General features: G+C 39.2%; 1 protein-coding gene across 1 annotated transcript in view; it reads left to right on the top strand.

Moving 5' to 3' along the window:
* The window catches only part of PRTG (protogenin), a 76,134-nt gene that overhangs the window by 45,606 nt on the left and 11,127 nt on the right, over positions 1-19,401 (top strand). The window contains 1 exon segment of the mRNA XM_014873956.2: positions 19,171-19,266. Within this exon segment, the coding sequence (XP_014729442.2) occupies positions 19,171-19,266 (96 nt within the window).

Here is a 19,401-nt window from a genome sequence, read left to right on the forward strand (position 1 = left end):
ATGGCACTCCCCTTTGGAAAGGGAGCTTCTGCTGAAGAATTAGCCAGCTAACTACTACACTTAGGGTTCCCCCAGAGACTTGGCTTTCAGTTGTTTAATTTCCCTGGGATCTATTTATATTGTGTTACAGCCATGACTGTGGCTAAGCTTTAGTCCAGGGCAGCAAAGATGACAAGGTCATTCAACAGTCTATAGAAATTTAATAAGGGTGTGTAAGAAAAGTCAGTGCAAAGAATTCCTCCAATTAAGCTGCCTGATGCCCATCACCCAAGCTTCTCTTGTAATTATTCGGGTAAAGTGCTTTAAAGTTTCATAAAGCAGTTGACAGGATGGTGAGATAGCACACTACAGTTGCATTTGCACCATGTTGCAAATTAATGTCCTGGAAAATGTAAGTTTTAAAAACTTAATGGCACCTCTGACAGTGTTGATGCTATCTTTCTTAAGAACTGCTAATGCTGAAGTATTGATACTGTAAGTGCATTTCATGTGTTAATGTAGTTATTTCTGAAGGCTGGGGCTATAATTTCAGTTTTATCCCACGTTTTGTTGGTGTCAAAATGTAGCCTCACATGCTTATATGTGTCAGTTCTGGAACACTGAAAATTGTGTGTATGGGAATTGATATTGCTTTTTGTTTATAAGTTATTGTGGAAATTTAGCTTGGAATTCCCATACAAATTCAAGGAGCCAGCATTCCTACATTTTCACGAAGTGATGTGAAAGAAACACAGATCTTTCTTGAGAAATACTCCTCTTTTTTTTAAATTTAATTGTTACCTGTTCTCAAATGGTATTAAGGAAAATTTAGTATAACAGATATACTTTTTTCTGCTTGAGGTATTTTATCAGATCAGACATCCACAGTTAATGAAATGCTGATTTGAACAAAAGACAGCTCTGTTACAAATATTATCGGAAATTGCTTTAGTTCTTAAAAAAGATCGACTAAAAGCTCAGTTTTCTTGCTTGGAAAACCAGATGATTGCACTGTCTGCTGTATATACTGTAGTCATTATATTTACATTGTTACATAGTGGAAAGTGTGTAATAGCTCAGTAGGTGACCAGGACAAATATTATCATTTATTTCCACTGTTTACAGCTGGGTCAGTCTAGTGTTTACTCATGCTGATTACATCCTTAAACTAAACTTCTTATCTGTCAATTCTCCTGATTGTGTGTAGCAGCCTTGCTGCTACTACTTATCAGCTGAAACATAAGGGATTTGCTGAGAGGGGAGGAGGAATCGGTCAAATTGCACAGGAATAAAACCAGAAGCCCAGAAGTAAACTGGGAATGTTTAAAATCAGCTAACTGTGAGCCCTTTCTCTTGCCCAGCCATGGCAGATTATGTATATTTGTAGTTAACAAAGCCAAGCTCTTGCCTGGTCCTGCTATGAGAGTGCTTCTGTGGCACATCAATAAACAATAATCATGAAAGACAGACCTGTCACCACTCTAAATGAGCCTGTCTTCCAAATGCAGACATGGCATATCTGCACATAATTTTTTCCTGTTTTTTTTTTTTCCCTTTCAGCTTTTGAATGTTAGATTATAGATTAAAAGAGAGAATGGAAGGAGCTTTATTACCTTGTAACTTTTTTACCTGGAAGATATAAAAGCAAATGCTGCTTTGATAAGCTTTTACCTCTTTTATATAAGGAACTATATTGCATTTTACAGGCTGTAAACGTAAACAGAGTTTAAGCTGGGTTTTGTGTTTTGTTGTGATTTACTAACTGCTGCATCATGTTTTGTTTCCAGTATATGTCAGTGCTGGTAATTTCTCTAGGTCTGTTTGTAGCAGAGAGCTCCCTTTAGGTTCAGATTTACCATCTGTGCTTGTGGAAGACCAGGCTGAGTGGCAGAGGCAGGGAAGAAGGCATCAGATCTCTGTGCTGTGTGGCATTTCTGCTTGTGTCCTTGCTGCTCTGTGTGCAGCTGGGCTGTACTGGGGGATACCAGGAGGCTGCACAGTGCAGGTCAGACACTGAGTCCAGACTCACTCACTTGGTTCAGGCCTTCCTTATGGAGGGAAAATACTACACTGCTCTGGGTGGGTGAAAAATTGATTCACCAGGGTTGTAAATTGAATTCTTACTGGGCAAAACTGAGGCCAGTGTTGAACTCTGTGGTCCTTTGTTGGAGCTTGTTGCCCTGGCATCCATTGCATCAACTGTGTCTTGGGCAAAGCTTTATTGAAGACTCTTGCACATGACTGAGTGGGAATCCCAGATAAATATCAGCTTGTTCTGAGCAGATTTGCTGGGGAGCAGCCAGTTAATTGTCAGCTGCTAATGCTGCATACCTTTTATGCAGTTCAAGTGACACATCTGTAAAAAACTGTAATGCCTTCCTTCCTGTGTAGTTCTGCCATTAATTGTTTTGTGTTGTGCAATACTGCAGATTTGTATCATTATGCATATTTTCACTTTAATTTTTGTTCTTAAAACAAGATTGCTTTGTCCTCCATGTTTTCTATCAGAATTTAAATTTGCCTCTATCAAAAAAAGGATTTATGTTTTTTTTAAAGTCACATCACAGTTACTTCGCCCGTGTTTTTTGTTTTTTGAGAGTAAACGTCACTTTCATACAGTTAATTTCTAGTGGAAAGCTTTAATTCATTTTTAATGTATTTGCCAATTTAATATTATACCATCAAGCCTCTCTAGGTTACCAATTTAGGCAGTAATCAAGTTCAGTAGGCACTGGAATACTGACATTTGTAACATCTGCATTAGTGGCATAACTTGTTTGAGTGTTGATTAAAATGTTATGTATGACAGACCCTTATGAAAAGGAATCCCTGGGCTTTCTTTGAATTAACTGCAGAGTCATGGAAAGGCTCAAACTCATGGAAATTTATTGATTTGTCAGCATGATAAGCACTTAATCTTGGGTCAGAAAGATGCATTCTTGTTCTCTTAATGAAGATCCTTCATGAACAGGTAGATTGTGTTTTGGAAGGATTTTTATGTCTAATACCTTTTTATGTAACTTTCTGGAACATGTTCTGGTCCAGGTTGAACTCATTTATCTGTTAAAATAGTTGTGACATCCACATTTAAACATGCCTCGACTTTCAACTTCCCAAGCTAGTGGCTCTTTAAAGGGGAAGGACAGTAGATAGTGCAGAATAAGATTGAGTGTACTGTACTTAAAAAAATCAAAATCAAGAGTGCTAAGACAAGTTAAGCCCTGCTCTAGAGAGATACTATGAGCTGTCAGGATGAGGGAAGTGTCATTGTTTGGGACAAGGCCTCGTAGCAAAGTTAAAGGTAATAATGTAAAGATCAGGGCTTTGCTAAGGCAGCAGGAGGGATTATGTTCCATGGGCTCACTCCAGCAGCATGTAGGGCTTTTGCCTGGTTTTGAGACTTTTGTCTCATTATCAACTGTCCCCATAGCTGAGCTGGATGCATGTTTTTTTCAGGGGATCAGATTAATTGTGTCACAACTCGAAGAACTGGAATCAAGAGTGCTTCAAAGACTTCAAAGTAATAGGAGGAGTTTTTTGCACTCTGGCAAAATAACTTGCCAGCCTATAGTGAAGCAAAATGTGTTGTCTTCAGGGTATTTAAAGGTAAACTTTTCGATGGTGGGAAAGCGATTAGAATCTTGCAGGAAATGCTCTCTGCTGCTCTGTGTTCCTGGGGTAGGAATTCCACCATTTAGAGCTAAACCTGTGTGGGAATTCAGTTGGGAGATTGTGTCATGTTGATTGAGTAACAGTTAGGATGCATGCAGATAGAGTTGCATTGTTCCTTTGCTGGAGCTGAAGGTTAAAATTTGCTTCATGAAAGGACATATTGATCACTCCTTACAATAAGAAAGTAGTAAATAACTTTAGATTAAGAACCTCCAAAATGCTTTTAAGTATTGCAATGAATAGGTAATAAATGCATTTTGGTAGCTGTAAAGTAAAAGTGGCCACTAAATAAAGACTTAATTTCTTGAAACTGGAAATTAAGGTAAGTGTATATCCCCTGTTTAAAGGTAAAAATGAGCAAGCAGATAATGATGGCAGGAATGACCAGATAAGTGATAAAGTTTCTTAAACAAAAGAAACCAAACGAATGAACCCCAGAAATCTGAACTACTCTGTACATTCCTGCTGTAAACCCTTTTTAGATTTAAACAGACCTTTAAATATGTTGGGTGGTTTTTTCCCCTCCTTTTTTTCCTGGAATGAGAGGATTTGTCTCTGGGAGACAGCATTATTTAATTTGCTATTTACTGGACTTCATTAGTAAAATACTTAAGTCCTGGATTGCAAAGAAACTGCTCCTTGGAGAAAGCTTAGAGAAAACTCCTGTTATAGGAAATTAAATCAACATTGTCCATTAATCATACTGCATGTCAACCCCCAGACCTCTCTTGATTGTTCTTGGTGAATGTGAGGAACCATTAGATGTGTGAGGTCCTTAAAGGTCTGAGTAAGTCAAAGGGGAAGAGTTTAAAAAAATGCCACCATTAGCACATGAAAGAGACTTCAGAGTGGACAGAAGAAAACATTTGCTGTACAGGGCTAGTTACATTTCTTAATTTTTTCCCCTTTTTTATTTATTATTTTCTTCCATTGTTAAACAACAATCCAGATCTTGTGATCCAAATGTTAATTTAATTAATCCTGAAGCTTTTTTTCATTAACTTTTTTTTGGGTCGTGTTACCAGTAGTAGTTGTAAGGGAAAGGTAATAATAGAGGATCTTTTTAATTTCTGTGTTAGTGATAAGTAAATGCACTTCTAAAGCTAAGCTAATGTTTTCTGGTAGCTTCCCTGCCTTGAGTAACACCTTGGTTATATATTTGCCATGAAGGCATTATTGCTAACAGAAGCATTTTTTCAATTTTGGGAAAAGATGCAATTGTGAAAAAGCACGTTTGTTTTTTTCAGGCTTCCTGGAGTCACACTTCTGTGGCAAATGAAGGGGGGGGATGCAGGAAGTGGGGAAAAAAACAATCTTGTATTGGAAGAAGCTCCTCTTGCTGTAAAATATATTTTCCAAACCTGGGATTTTAAGGTGTTTGTTTGGCATTTTTGTTGTTGTTGTTTTGGTGGTTTTTGTTTGTAGTTTTGGGTTTTTTTTTAAATTTTGATTTTTGTTTCTATTTTGTTTTCTAATCTAGGAAAAAGGTTTAGTATAAATAAGATTTGCATTTAAAAGTGTATTTCAACATTTATACTCACTTTCACAGTGTTTTTTTTATCTTTATCATAGCAGAATATTGCACCCCTTTTTTAGCTGGTTTTCATTACAGAACAAAACCATTTGTTACTGCACGTGCTTGTAGAAGCCAGGACAGGGAAATCATTCTGGTCCTCTTTGGTAGATCTGTAAAAGACTTCAGTTTTCTCCCTCTTGTGGCATCCAGTTGTGCATGCTGGGGGTCTTTGTACAACTGACACTTTCGTATACTCAGACAAAGGAGGAGTGTACAAAATCCTGTATGCAAATACACCTTGAAAATGTGGATTTTTAAAAATGTAGTTGAACTGGAGATGTTTTGGGGTGGTGGATAGGAAGGTGTATGTGGGAGAAGAGGGACAGATGGGTAGATGTTGCACTACTGTGCCTTGTGTGTGTTTACCAACTTTTTCCCTTGTGTATTCAAGGTGCAGGGAGGGCTGTGCTCACAGCCTGCTGCCCAGCTCACTCTGTGTGTGTGTGTGTGTCTGTAGAGACACTCTGGGGAAAAAACAGGGTTTCTTTTTGATCCTCTTTGTCTTAGTCTAGCCCAACACTTCTCCACCACAAGCATACCTCTTACTGTGTTAGTACTTTGTATTCATTGTTATTTTCATGATAATTACGAATGGCCTAATTTGGCCTTTTTTCTCTCTTCAAGTCTTGGCTGCCTTATTACAGCTTCTCACCTGCCTTTATTTAATCTCTCATAGTTTCCCATCAGCCTTGTTGCCTTGGTGACAATCACTTGCCTTGGAAATCTCTATCTGTAGCACTCCCTACCAGCTGTTCATGCTGGAAAACTTTTCTCAGAAGTGGCTTAGATGTATAAAGTCTGTGTGTTATTCAGGTAGACAGGCACACATGGGCTGTGTTTGATATCACTGTCAAATAGGCATGATGTTCATCCTTCTCCTTCAGAACTGACAGCCAGACCTTGAAGTTTCCAGCCAACCCAATTAAATACCTGAAGAAAAGACTAAAGCCCAGTCAGGCTGTAGGACAGAAAAGTGAAGTGCTCGGCGTGATTCAGGCTGCAGTATGAGTCCAGGCTGCTCCAGCTGACCCAGCAGTGCCTGCTCCTCCCTCTTCCCCTCGAGCAGCCTCCCTGTTGGAAGATCTGTCTCTTAAGGGTCGTCTTGCCTGTTGCTGGAGCCTGGAGGAGTCTGCCAGTGGGACCTCGGAGCCTGTGTCTTGTGCCAGGCAGCTGAAACACTGCCCGGAGCATCCACCTCAGGCACTTCTTATTTCCACTTCTCTCATAACATGTGTTCATCTGTCTGTGCTAAGAACACATGCTGTGCTCTTCCAGCAGTTTGTAAGCATTCCCATGAGTTTCACAGGTGACAGAGTGTTCCTGTGCCATGTTACACGTGTTCCTAGAGCACAGGGAAGAGAAGGGCCATGTTCATGGACTGCTCAGGTAGTGATGGTTTGAGTGTGATATTGATATCCCTGCAGTCAGTGACAGAACTGAGCTGTGCATGTCCAGCTTTCCAGCTTTGCATTCAGTCTATGAGATAACAGCTCCCCCTTGAGGGAAATGTCTTTTGTTAATAAAGTCATAGCACAGTTCTGGGCTCCGTGGAATTTTTTGGGTAGGTTTGAGGGTCCAAGTTTCACCAGGCTGTAGAACACACTGGACTCATGGTGGCTGTGCTGAGTCCTGAGCAGCTGCCAGGGCTCCCTCTGCTGCCTTGGGACGTTGTTCAGCTCTTGGAATTCATCCAAGCACAACCCAGAGCACAATAAAGTAGCCAAAGCTGGCACTTTTGGAAGAAAACACCCCATATTCCTCGTGTACCTGTCTCTGTGAATTTATGCTGCTGCTGTCTGTGCTGGCACACTTGTGACACTGTGTCAGGGCACAGGGACGTGCTGGAAGTGGCAGGAGTGAAGGCTGAGGGGAGCAGGCTGGCTTCTTTCAGCAGCAGCTGCTTTAAAATGCTCTTCGAACTGCAGGCTCAACAGAGCATTTGTAAAACTGAATTGATGATGGGAAACCCTTTTAATTTTACAGAGGGAGATAGCTAGCTAAGAGTTAAGTAGCTGTGTGTTTATTTTACTTTAGCAATCAATCAGTCAGACTGCTTTCTACTTTCTAAGTGTTGTATAAACTTCATATGCACAGGGATTACATCAAGATAATTTTCTTCTCCTTTTTTCAATCAAGATATTAATATAGGTTGAATTTAAATCTTGAATGCATTAGAAAAGTTAACAAAAATAACTTTATGGATTGTATCCTACTCTTTTGCTCTGTACCTTTCAGTTTGTTAATACAATGTTTGACATATTAAATGCTTGTTCTTCACAAAATTATTAAATAATACAGAAAGTAAGGCAGATTTAAATTTGTCTGCTACAACAGTAGCATTGCTTCCTATGAAAAGTGATTTTGCATATTAAAAAAAGTTTAACATTTTGAACAAATTCCCATGTATATGATTATGGAAAATACTTTACAGATATGAGAAATGTTCTTGAAGAAAAGGACACAATTATTAAAATTCTGATGCAGTTTCTGCAGAGATATATTTTCTTTTCCATTTGTTATTGTTATTCTGAGCATCCTTTAAAGTACAGTAATTTTTACCTGTAGTAAATACAATACTATGTATATTAAAAGCATGTAATGTTGTTACCCATTTCCATGTGGGGAAAGAGACGCTTTTGTCTTCATGAAATACCACAAAGTCTAAAATAAATAGTAGTAGCCGTGTTGTCAGCCAGAGGAGCAAAAGAATTTCAAATGTTTGAGGAAGCCTGAAATCTTTCAGGCCACTCTTCTTGTTCAGATGATTCTTTGTGTGGACATCAGGCATCTTTGTAGAAGGGTGCTCAGGCCACAGTTCACTGAGTAAAGGATTTGAGCTCCTGAGGATATTAGGTCCAAATTCAGATTGCACATGTTGACCTCTTTTACACCACCTGCAAGATTTGTCTGTGGTGCTTTCAAGAGTTGGTGTTTCAGAAACTTGGTCTTAATTAAATAGTCTTCAAATAAACCATTAACATCTATTTAACTAAAAGCAACAACATCATTAACTTGCACAGCTGCTGCCACTAATATGGACTGAGTAATCCTCCTGATAAATTATCTTCGAAGAGCAGAGTCTTGGCCTGGAAAGAGACGAACACAAGATGTCATTGAAATTCTGTTTTGGGAGGAATCAATGTGGGGATGAAAAGTTATTATAATTTTTACAGAGAAGCACGTTGTCCTCGCCTTCTAGGTGGATATTTTCAGCAAATTTCAGCATACTGAAAGCACTCAAAAATGAATGTAACTATGTTGTATATCAGGCTTCTTTGCTTGGTGACAAGCTGTCACTTACTGTGTTCTTTTAATAAATGTGCAAATTCATATCACAAAACTCATTATGAACAGCTCCTGCCAGTGTGCCATTGGATGTAACACTGGTGAATATTAGAGCTAAGGATGTTGTAGGGTCCTGGATATTTCTATTGTCATTAGAAATGGAAATTTTCTTTAGGGCATGTTTTAGAAGTTTGGGATGTGCTGTATGACAATTTAAAGACTAAAAATAACACTGCTGTGCCAAAACATTAGGAAGATGGTTCAGCATAACCTAAAGGTAATTAAAATTAATACCCTTGCTAAATGTCAAAGATATGTAACCAGTCAGAGACACTGAAGGGAATGAGGCCTCTAAGAAGATAGAGAGGGAAAAGTAACAGACATGTTCAGGTACAGGAGAGATCCTGCAATGCATTTCATGGCTGAGGAAACAGAGCCCTGTGTCCTCACACTTCAGGTGAAACTACCTGCTGAGCCAAGGCATTTGGGATGAACTCTTCACAAGTACTGTTAGCTGTCTTCCCTGCTTCCTGCTTTACTAACATGTGTAATTGGAAAATATTTAGCATTATATGATGGATTTTCAATGCACAGTTTATATTAAAGTAGTGTAGAAGAGAAAGCTCTATGCCAGCCTTTTTTTTTAATGCATCTGGATTTAACTTCAGCAAATGAAGTGTGAGAGTTGTAATATTATCAGTAAATTTATCAGTCTAGGTGGTAGCTCATGCCAAATGGGTCAGTTTAGCAATTTTATTATAAAATTTGTCAGCTGTTTAGGTTAGCTTGCCTCCCTTCCCTTGAATTCAACCAATGAGTGCCAAATTTTGAGCTCCCTTAAGAGGCTGCTTTATTTACATCTGCAGTCTGTATGAGAATAGTTGGGTGCCCACACAAGTGTGCATGTCCCCAGGCCCGGGGACACGGGTGCAGGTGGGTGTCCGTGTGTCCTGCAGTGACAGGGAGCCCTGTGTGAGCAGAACGGGGCGTGTGACACCTGCAATAACACAACATCCCACTGAAGTTTGGGCACTAATTATAGATGCAGCTGGACAGAGCCCATGCAGCCAATATTTGCCTTAAGAAAAATATAGTGGTGGTTTCCCCTCACATGGATTTTGTTTGTTTTCTTGTCATGATTGACTTGTTTGACACCTAACAAGTTGAAAGTGTTTTGGTGCAGTTCCTTGTTACCCTCTAAAGGAGGAAGGAGCCAGACTGATTTTTAGTTACTCTGCCTGAAACTTTTGCATCTTGCAGTCATGCTTGCAACAGCACAGATCTTAAAGCTTGAGATCTGAGTCACCAGACCACAGATGTTTTTGCAATGAAACCGTGCACCTCCTAGAAAGTCACTGTGGTGCAAGTAATGATAGATAGTGTTTTCATTTTGCTGCACAAAAGGGTCAAAATGGCATGAGGAGTCCATGACAGGCCAGCAGAAAATGTTGGTTCTGAAAGAAAATTTATATCATAGCTCCAGGGGAAAGTTTGGGCGCTGTGAACAGATTGCCTTTGTCATTGTGTGCAAATGTGTTGTTTGTAAAATGATGCTGGACGGCAGGCAGTGAGTGCATATGTATGAAAGAGCTTGGTACCTTAACAGATATTAAACCAAATTTGGTAAATGTTTATTGCATTGTTTAGGGGTATAGGTGTATCTTCTGGAAGCATTCCTCTTAGCATGAAGGCCAGGCAAATTGTCTAAACTTTCTTCCTATCTGCAACCCAGAAATGTTGGTCTCCACTGGGGAGATCATATTTTCAGCCTCTTGCATCTTACAGAAAAGACCTTTTATAGCATGCTCCTGCTCCGAGGCGTTTGTAGCAACATTTCTGTGTGGGTTGTTTCTTTCCCCTTTTCCTGAGCCACTGTTGTAATGTTTGATTCACCAAGAGTGTTCTGTCACTCGTGCAGGGCTCGCTGTGTGTAAGGGAACCTGTTGTGTGGGGTGGCACATCCTGTTTGGATCCCTGCATGAATTCTCAGTGGACATGTGTGTGTCAGTAACTGGGGTAATTACAGCTCTGCTGGCTCCTTCGGACACTGTCCCTCCCCCCACGCCCTCCCTTTCTTCTTCCAGAGATGGCCTCTCTACATAATTCCATTAAAGTGATTGTGCTCGGAGGGGTGGACTGAGGGGCAGCGCTCTCATCTTTCAAAGCAGGACCAATGAGCTATGTGCTTTCCACTGGGCAGCAACAAAAGAAAAGGTCTCTCAGAAGAAAAGACGAGCACAAAAGATCAAAATTAGGTGTTTGTCCAGGCCTCTGGTATTGCTTTCAAGTTAGCTTTTGAGGGCTCACTTTGAAAACGGTGAGCCAGGCTAGTTAACATAAGGGTGTCTGCTGCTTTAGCGAGCATTGTTGCAATAATATTGCGAGAGAGTTTTTGCTTGTGCAATTTAACAGTTCTGTGAAATGCAGGAGAAACATAAGGACTGATGGCACACCTTACAGACATGCTGGGAATGTCCTACATCTGTGAGGAAATAGAGAAAATCACTTTAAATCATTGAGATTCGCTTCACTTATTTGAAAAATATTCGAGCCCTTTAGGTCGTTGTTATTTCCTGGGCTCCAAAAGGCTGAAATGCCTGTGCTGGGAATGGATGCTGCCCTGCCAGCCCTCCCCCAGCACTTTCTGTATGAAGCTGCTCTTGCTGATGGTGGGCAGTAGGAGAGGTGATGTTTTCACTGCAAGGGGGTGTGAGGTGTTGTTTGTCCTGGGGCCCTCAAAGGGATAGCACAAAGCTACAAAAGGGATACAGACCCTTTTCAGATTTAGACAAATAAGCCAGAGCTGTCCAAAGCCGTGGAAAGCCAGACTGTTTAGCTGGATCAATTCACATGTGTCATATGTTCCAGTTTCTACCAAAATAAACTTTTACAATGTTGTACAAAGAACAAATTGCTTAGTTTCTACTTCAGTTATTTGGTTTGCAAAGGAAAACATGAGTCTTTGACAGACAGTCTTTGTTCCATCTAAATGTTTAAAGTTACCTTTAAATTGAAAAAAAGTCATGATGTAAAAGATTGGCGATTTGTAACTACTCAAACTATTTTAATGTGATATTAAAAGGTTGCTATTTAAAATCTGATCAGTTCAGTTGTGCAACAAATTGCATTTCCAACTAATTTAAAATAAAAGAAATGAAATATTATTATTTAAGCTAGTAATAATGCTTAGAAATTGCATATCCAGAGCTTCAACAAGTTTTTGAAAACTTGTAGTAGAACAGGGTTGCTTAGCTGTGTTTAATTGTTTAATGATATGTATAAATAAGGTAAAAGGGCATTTTTTAGAAAAGTGAAATAAAATCCAGTACTTAAAATCTGAGAGGGAATACCTGCTTTAAAGAGGAACAGAGTGAGTCTGTATCATCCTCCTGCCTCCCAGCTTTACGTTTCTGTTTGGCTTGATGCTCTGCTTCTGTCCTTTTCCTCTGGTACATTTGAAATGTATTTGCTTATTTTCCTAATAAGTTTCTGCTGTATTTACATAACTTTGCTTCAAAAGTACATTTTTAAGGATAGTATTTCTCAGTGCTCTTCCTTTCCCACCCTTCCCCCTTAATAATTCCCCTGGACCTCTGTTGCTTGGAGCAGACTTTGGCTAGCCCCAGATTCGGTGTCAAAGGCCATGACCCGGTGTCAGAGCAGCCCATGCTGCTGGCCTCTTCTTTGAATAATTATCTGGAGTTTATTGTGTTGAAGGGATGGGCGTGGGGGCAGCACAGTCACCCTGGCAAACCAGACCAATGAGCTCTCCAGCCAGACCACTGCCCAACAATGGGCCTATAGGTTACACAAAAAATCCAGCAGCACAAAAGATTAAATTAAAAATGGACATTTGGGCTCGGAAGTTTTGTCCTTAGAACAACAATTTTTTCAGCCTACTGTGGGTTTTATACTTTTAACTGAAAGGAAAAAAGTATTAATTTAAATTTTGTATGCAAGCTAGAATAAAGTTGAAATATTTTTCTTACCTCCTTTCCCAGCTGTTAGAATTGCCACACTGACCATATCTTAAGAAGTTATTTCTAGGTTTTCAGTCACTGAACTCTGTTTAAAACATCAAGACACCAAACTTTTTTTTTCCCTCTAGAAATTTAGGACTGTACCAATTTTTTTACAAAGAAGACAAAAGCCCCCAATAATTTAATTTCTATCAATATTATCCTTTTAAATTGCTGAGAACAGGGAAGTTCAAAACAGTCATGAAAGTGTGTTCCAAGAGTAAATGATAGTAAAATGTACATTTTCTTTGGTTTTCCCTATCTTTTCCTCCCTCAAAGAGGACTTAAAATGTCTGAAATCCAGATTGTGGGGTGCTGTCTCTTCTTATCAGGACTGAATGAAAGGCTGCTGGAGGTGGACTCACTGTTCTGGAGGGGCGGAGAAAAAAAGAAGCTCTTTCATGGTCTGACCTCAGATTCTTTCTTAATTTTATCTAGCCCTGACCTGTTGGCTCTGCTCTGGCTCCTTTCAAGGCCTTCAGAGCTTCACAAACATGCAGCAGCTGAAAGAAACAATGGCTGGGCTTTTAGGGCTTGCAATATTACACTCTCTTGTAACCTTGGCTAAGTAGCCTATAAACAGATGCTTTCTCTGAAGCAATTGCCAGAAAGCCAAAATTTTGGCTGCGTTGATATCGGCGAACACTTTTTAACACTTTTGGTGTAGGACTCCTGATTTTGTATTCAATATAAGCTTCAGCTGAATGAGCAGTTACCCAAACTGTGTCTCGTGTGTACAATATATAAAACCTGCTGTCACGGGTTTTATACTCATCTTTAATGCTGTAAATTTACCTAGAACAGAAGAATTGTATGAAGGCAAATTATCAAGATCTGAATGGGATAAATTGATTTGAAGAGAGCAATATTATAATCAGGACATTTGTATTTCTCTTTATTCTTTTGAGAGGGAGAATGGAATTACACATTGATTAGGATTTTTCATTGCCTGTGTTGTTAGCGCCATGCTGCTTTAGTCTTAGAGAGTTTTAACAATGTAATACAATATTGAAAATGGAATTTTTATTCCTGTGAATGTGGAAGTGACTTCATTTTTCTTAGTAACTTTTTCTAAAAGTTTGATCTGTGCAATCTTGGTAATTTAAGAATGAGGTAGCTGCATTATAAAGTGCTTCACCAGCTGCAAAGTGATTAGAAGCACGTTTTTGGTTTTAGTTGTTTAACTGCAAATACAGGCATTGAATCTTTGATGCCTCCCGTTTTTCCAGCTGTGTCCATTGGAAGTGCATGAGGACACCACCTGGCTGCCACGAGGTGTAACTCTGCCAGATGGAATGAGCCTTCCTCTCCCCTGCCACTTTTATCACTTGGGAAATGGCTTCAAAGCACAGAACCTCGGGTTGCTTTGCCTACCACTGTGTATATATTTACTAGACTATTTATATTATCCCAGGCTTTGAAAAATAGGCTCTGAATGTTTAATCCATGTTTAACAAATAATAGACACGGTTTTAACATACTAAAATCTTAAGTGTTTGAAAAGAAAATGGGAGTGTCTGAATATGAGTATTTCTGACTGACAGCTGTTTTGTAGTTGCAAGTTTTCCCTTTCTTAAAAGGGGATATTTACATAGAAGCAAGGCTGATGGTAGGAGTAAAGAATACTGAATAATTTCACCTGGTGCAATAAAATGTAGATGTTCTAATGAAGAGTAGAGCAACAGAGCTGCTAATAAGTCAAATCTCAATTCTTTGTGATATTTTTGCAGTTGCTCTGTTTCTCATCCAGGCAGATAAACAGCTGTGGTTCTCCCTCCATGCTGGGAAATGAAATGAGTTGTCACCAAACCAGGTTGGAACATCTGAGTGCACTGTAGTATTTTTCTTGAAGAATCTGTATCTGCTGTGACCTTCCTGTCTGCTTTCTGACAAGCTAAATATAATCTCTAAGATTTTATCTCAGGGGTGCAGTGAGACAGTAAAATACACTAATAAATAATTGGCATCTGAATTCTTACTGAATTTCAGCTACTGTACTGTTTTATGTTTTTCCAAGTTACAATCCATGTTTTAAATTATAGTTCAACTTAATTTTTTTGCTCTTACTTGCAGTATTTAACTTTGCTCTAGTTTTACTCTATGGTGTAGAACCCATCCACAGACTCACAAAACGAAGACAAGGCTCCCCCATGTGTCTCTCTGCTGAAACACCTACCACAGTAGGATCTGCAAATTTTAATGGGAGAGTGAATGACAGGATATGGGATTCCAGGGGAATATCACCAGGGATCAGTGACCTACCTACAAAAACTGCCATAGGAACATGAGGCTGTTCCAACATAAATTGCAAACCAGTGATTTTTGGGATAGTATATATTTTGATATTTGAAGTTAATCAAAATAAGGCATAAACAGAAGACATAGGAAACTTTTTTCTGCTCTTATTTTATAGTATTGTTATCAGAAGCAGTGGAACTCTGATGGAATTGTTATTCATTTGTTCTTCATGCTGATAGGTTTTGGTTACACAAAAAAAGTGTGTGCAGCAGATCCCTTGAACTGTGTGAAGCTTCTCCAGCTTGTCACATCCACTCTGTGATGCCTTTTAAGACAATCTCTGTGTGTTCCAGAGGCACTCTTGTAATAAAATTTATGAATTAGCTTTAGTGTGTTACTATCAGCATCACTGCTAACCCCCTGAATTGTACAGTGTAGATTTTTTGTCCTTTCCACCAGCTGATTTAAGTAATAACAGTAAAAATGCCTATTAAATACCTGTAGGTGCTGTGAAAATTTAAAAACAATCTAATACCAGCAGCACAAAAATCCCCAAATGATATTTAAGAGAAACAAATTAACTTTAAAAAAATTCTGCCAGTTGGTAAACAGGCTACGAAATTGTTCCTATTCACCTTAGGACTGAGAACAAGCCTTCAACCTCTACACAAATGCTGGCAATTGCAAGAGAATTAATTTAAATAATTCAGTGTTACCAGTTATTCAGAGAAATTTTGAAAATGCAGAGATGCAATCTTGACGTGTGTTTTTTTTACTCAAGCTGAATTTATGTTGAGTGGGCTGAGTAAATCACTGCACCTGCTTTGTTTCTGAAGAGCAGTGGGTTTCTGTGGAGAGGTGTGTTACTCCTGGGTCAGTTATGAGCATGAGTTTCCTCCAAGCCTCCTGTGCATGGATGGTGCACACTGGATTGGAGACTGTCAGGACCCAGGTGGCCATGCTATCCCCAGGCTTTTATCAAAGATTTATGTGTAAACTACTCAAGATATACCTGTGCTGGTTAAAGATAAAGTTCCTGAAGTTTGTTTTCTCTCTGTGGATATGTCTGGCTTTGAGTGTTTGATCCAGCTGATGAACTGTGAGATGAAAGTGTTTGTGCCAGGAGTGTATTGGGATTGCCACTGAGGAGTAAATCATATCATCAGCCTGTAAATGAAATGTAAAATTGTAAAAAATATTCCAAACAAGGGCTACTTCAGACAAAAAATATTTCCCAGCACCCCATAAAACAAATAGTGAGCAAATAACTGTTGGAACTTTGGCAGAGTTTTGGTTACTGTGTTTGGCACACGATGAAACAATGATCAGTATGGATCTGCATCTTGGTGTTTTGAACTGGTCTTTCCTTATGTTGTGTGTACTCTGAAGCAAGTTTCACATCAATTTCTGTTGCTGCTCAGTACACTGTCTTTAATTCTTTTCTATTCTTCTTTTTAGATGACTGCAGCATTTAGGCTTTCCTAGGCCAGTACATAATGTACTCCTCTCTCCTCAGTTGCTGTTTCAATTATGGAAACCAGCAGATGGGTTTAACATAGATGCCCTAATGTGTGACAGCTTAAAATTCTGACATTGCTTTTGGCTTGAGCTGGTCCTGCTACCCATTAAACCATGATATCATGAAGTGGAAATAACCTTGTTTTTCAGATGATAGGGACTAGTTGGGAGATTTTACTTTTTAAAAGGTTTTTCTGTATAAAGATAATTCTGTCTGAAATGTCTTGTATTATACAGGAGTAAGAAGAATAGCATTCAACATTATGCTTCTACATGTAAAGTGTTAAGGATAAAGTAAGATTTTAAAAACGTGCTTTTGTCAAAGACATTTGAATTTTTTGGTGGAAGTTAGATTTTTTTGCCTTTCTTCCACATCCCATTATTCTCTCTTTTGTCTTCAATCAAGTGTTAATGAGGAATTCAGTTTAAAAAACAAAATGTAGTGAGGAAAGCAGACCTCACAGGCTCCTCACTCAGCTCAGCAGGGCACAGAGCTCAGCTATCCCTCATTTCACAGTGAAGATGATCAGTTCTGGGGGAGCACTTTCAAAGGGCAGGGAGTTTTTGAAGGTGCTGGGCAGGATGATGGATGGCCATGCCTGTGATGCAGTGTGTGCTGGAAATGCAGCTGCACTGGAGGGGCAGGGACAGCAGCTCCAGTCCTGGCTGAGAACGCCTGGCACAGGGGACTTGTTAATGACAACCTCCAAGGCTGGTCCTAGGGACGGGCTGAAGGTGTCTTCATCACCTCAGGTTTAGATTTTGCTTTGCTCTTGAGTTCTTTGGTTGTTTGCTGATGTGTGTTCCTACCCCAGGTGAAGAGGGAAGGTGTTTGTTTCTGCTTTTCTGAGATGCATGCTGTAATATTCCTCAACAAGGCACCATGACTTGATTTTGGTATATTCAAATCACTTGGGACTTTTGAAAGATTTTTATCATTTATCCTTTTGGTTGGATCCAGTGTTCTTAAATTCACCTCGCATTTTTACAATTCTTTTAAAAGATTGCAATTTTTTACATATAGCATCTTACCATTTTTCTGAATTTTCAATATTAGAATTCCATATTTTCATCTATCACATGCTTAAGATTATTTTGTGTGCTTGTATCCATCTTTTTTTCTGATTTGTAATTTGTTGCCTAGGAACAGCTGATGTCAGTGCTATTGTAAAGTGAAAAAAAACCTTCAAAGCAAATAAGAATTTTACTCTAGTTTGAAAAAAAAATGTTTTTTTCTTTTTTTTTTTCCTACATTTTGTTATTTACGCTGTCTGCGTGTGATGTTAAAGTCTCCAAAAAATGGGAATCACCTCCTCTTGCCTATTCTACCATTAAGATCAAACACATCAAAGAAATACTTAAAATATAATAATCCAAATACAGGAGCCCTTTTGCTTTTGCACCTATATTTAGATTTTGGTAAAATAACCTTTCAAAAATGAACATAAAATACATAGAGATGTTAACTCTTTCTAGTGATATCTAATTTACAGCTGATATGGGTAACTACAGCACAAAAAGAGTGTATATGTCATAATAAATACTGAAAGATTTTAAAGGGCATTATTAGGAAGCCACTCTGTTACCTTTACAGAAACACCCAATCATTTTGTTCAGGTGGTGTTGCTGGTGCAGTGACTGCAGAGGGAGCCAACAATCCGATGGAAACAGCAGTCCTGCTCCTGGCTGAGAAATGTCAGGACTTTGTGTTTCTGTTTATTTCATGAGAGGCCCCATCAAATTCAGTTAAAAGGAGAAAGGGAAGAGCTTATTTTGAGAAGGGATAATTTTATGATATCTTAGGGCAAGGGAAAAAGGCATGAACAAGATCAGCACAGTTATATAACATCTGAACCTTCCAAAAACCTTAATTAAAAGAAATAGGTTCTGTCATTAGAAGAGGAAAATATCCCAGTACCTGCATCACTGCTGGGGTGAAGTTAACTCGTATGAATTGGTAGCAAATGCTGCCACCCTGCCAATCGCTGTGGTGTGCAAGGAATTGGTTGCAAGTGCAGCTGCAAGGGAGTGGCTGCAGGAAGCAGAGCAGCCACCCTCCTGTGGGTGCCCCACACCATCACCACTTAGAGAGCTCCAGGCCCCTTCCTAACTCATTTTCTGTAGAGTTTTTCACTTGGATCAAGGCCAGCATATCATCAGCAGAACAGAGAAGCAGCAAACCGAAGTGTGGGCAGAGAAAGGGAATGGGGAGATCATTCCAGCTTGGAATGGTGACCCTCCAGGAGTGCCAGAACCGGCTGTCAAGAAAACATATGGAGGCAGAATTTCCTATTCAAAGCATTATTAACAATCCCTGTTGTTTCACGGTTTATCTCCTTCAAAGCCTGGAACCAAAACATTTCCCATTTCTTTGCTGGGTGCTGTTTTGCCATTGCTTTGCCTGCCCTGCTTCCTTGCAGCTTGTGTACCCAGAAACAAATGTTGGTCTCTGTGGACCTCCTGCTGTTTGTTTTAACAGATCTTTATTAAATGTCTGAAAACACTTCCAATATGCTGAATCGAAATATTAAATCTAGCTCTGTAGCTGTGAAGGTGTGGCTTTGTTACAGATAGAAATGTGCTATTTGTCCTACTCCCATTGATTCTGTTACAAACCTTTGCTTTAGGCTATAATAAGTGAGATTGGAAGATAACTGACTGTTTCTGGGCAAAGAACTGGGGGAATTGGCAGGGCTGGAGAAAAGACAAGCTTCCAGGCATCCAGCCTGTCCATCAGTCCACTGCTTGTAGCAAACAGGTTTTGAAACAAACTTTCAGGAGCATCAATTTGTCTCACTATCTGTAAAAGTCCAAATGTTTGCTTTTTTTTTTTTTTTTTTTTTTTTTTGCTTGAGCTTAATTATTTCTTTGCTCTTTCTGCAGATCCTAGAAGAAAGTATCATGTAAGGCTTCTGGCATATAACAGCATGGAAGAAGGTTATCAGGCTGACCAAACAGTCAGCACTCCAGGATGTGTCTGTAAGTGTTGTAGATGCATGAAGAATTCATTGAGAGCTGAAGTGTTTCAGGGTCCCAGCAGCTCTGTGTTTTTAACTCATAAATAATCAATTAATTCAGTGTAAAACAGAGAACAAGAAAGATCATATCAGTGAC

The sequence above is a fragment of the Sturnus vulgaris genome, chromosome 13 (genome assembly GCF_052056855.1).
Source record: "Sturnus vulgaris isolate bStuVul1 chromosome 13, bStuVul1.hap1, whole genome shotgun sequence".
In the NCBI taxonomy this organism is placed as follows: Eukaryota; Metazoa; Chordata; class Aves; order Passeriformes; family Sturnidae; genus Sturnus; species Sturnus vulgaris.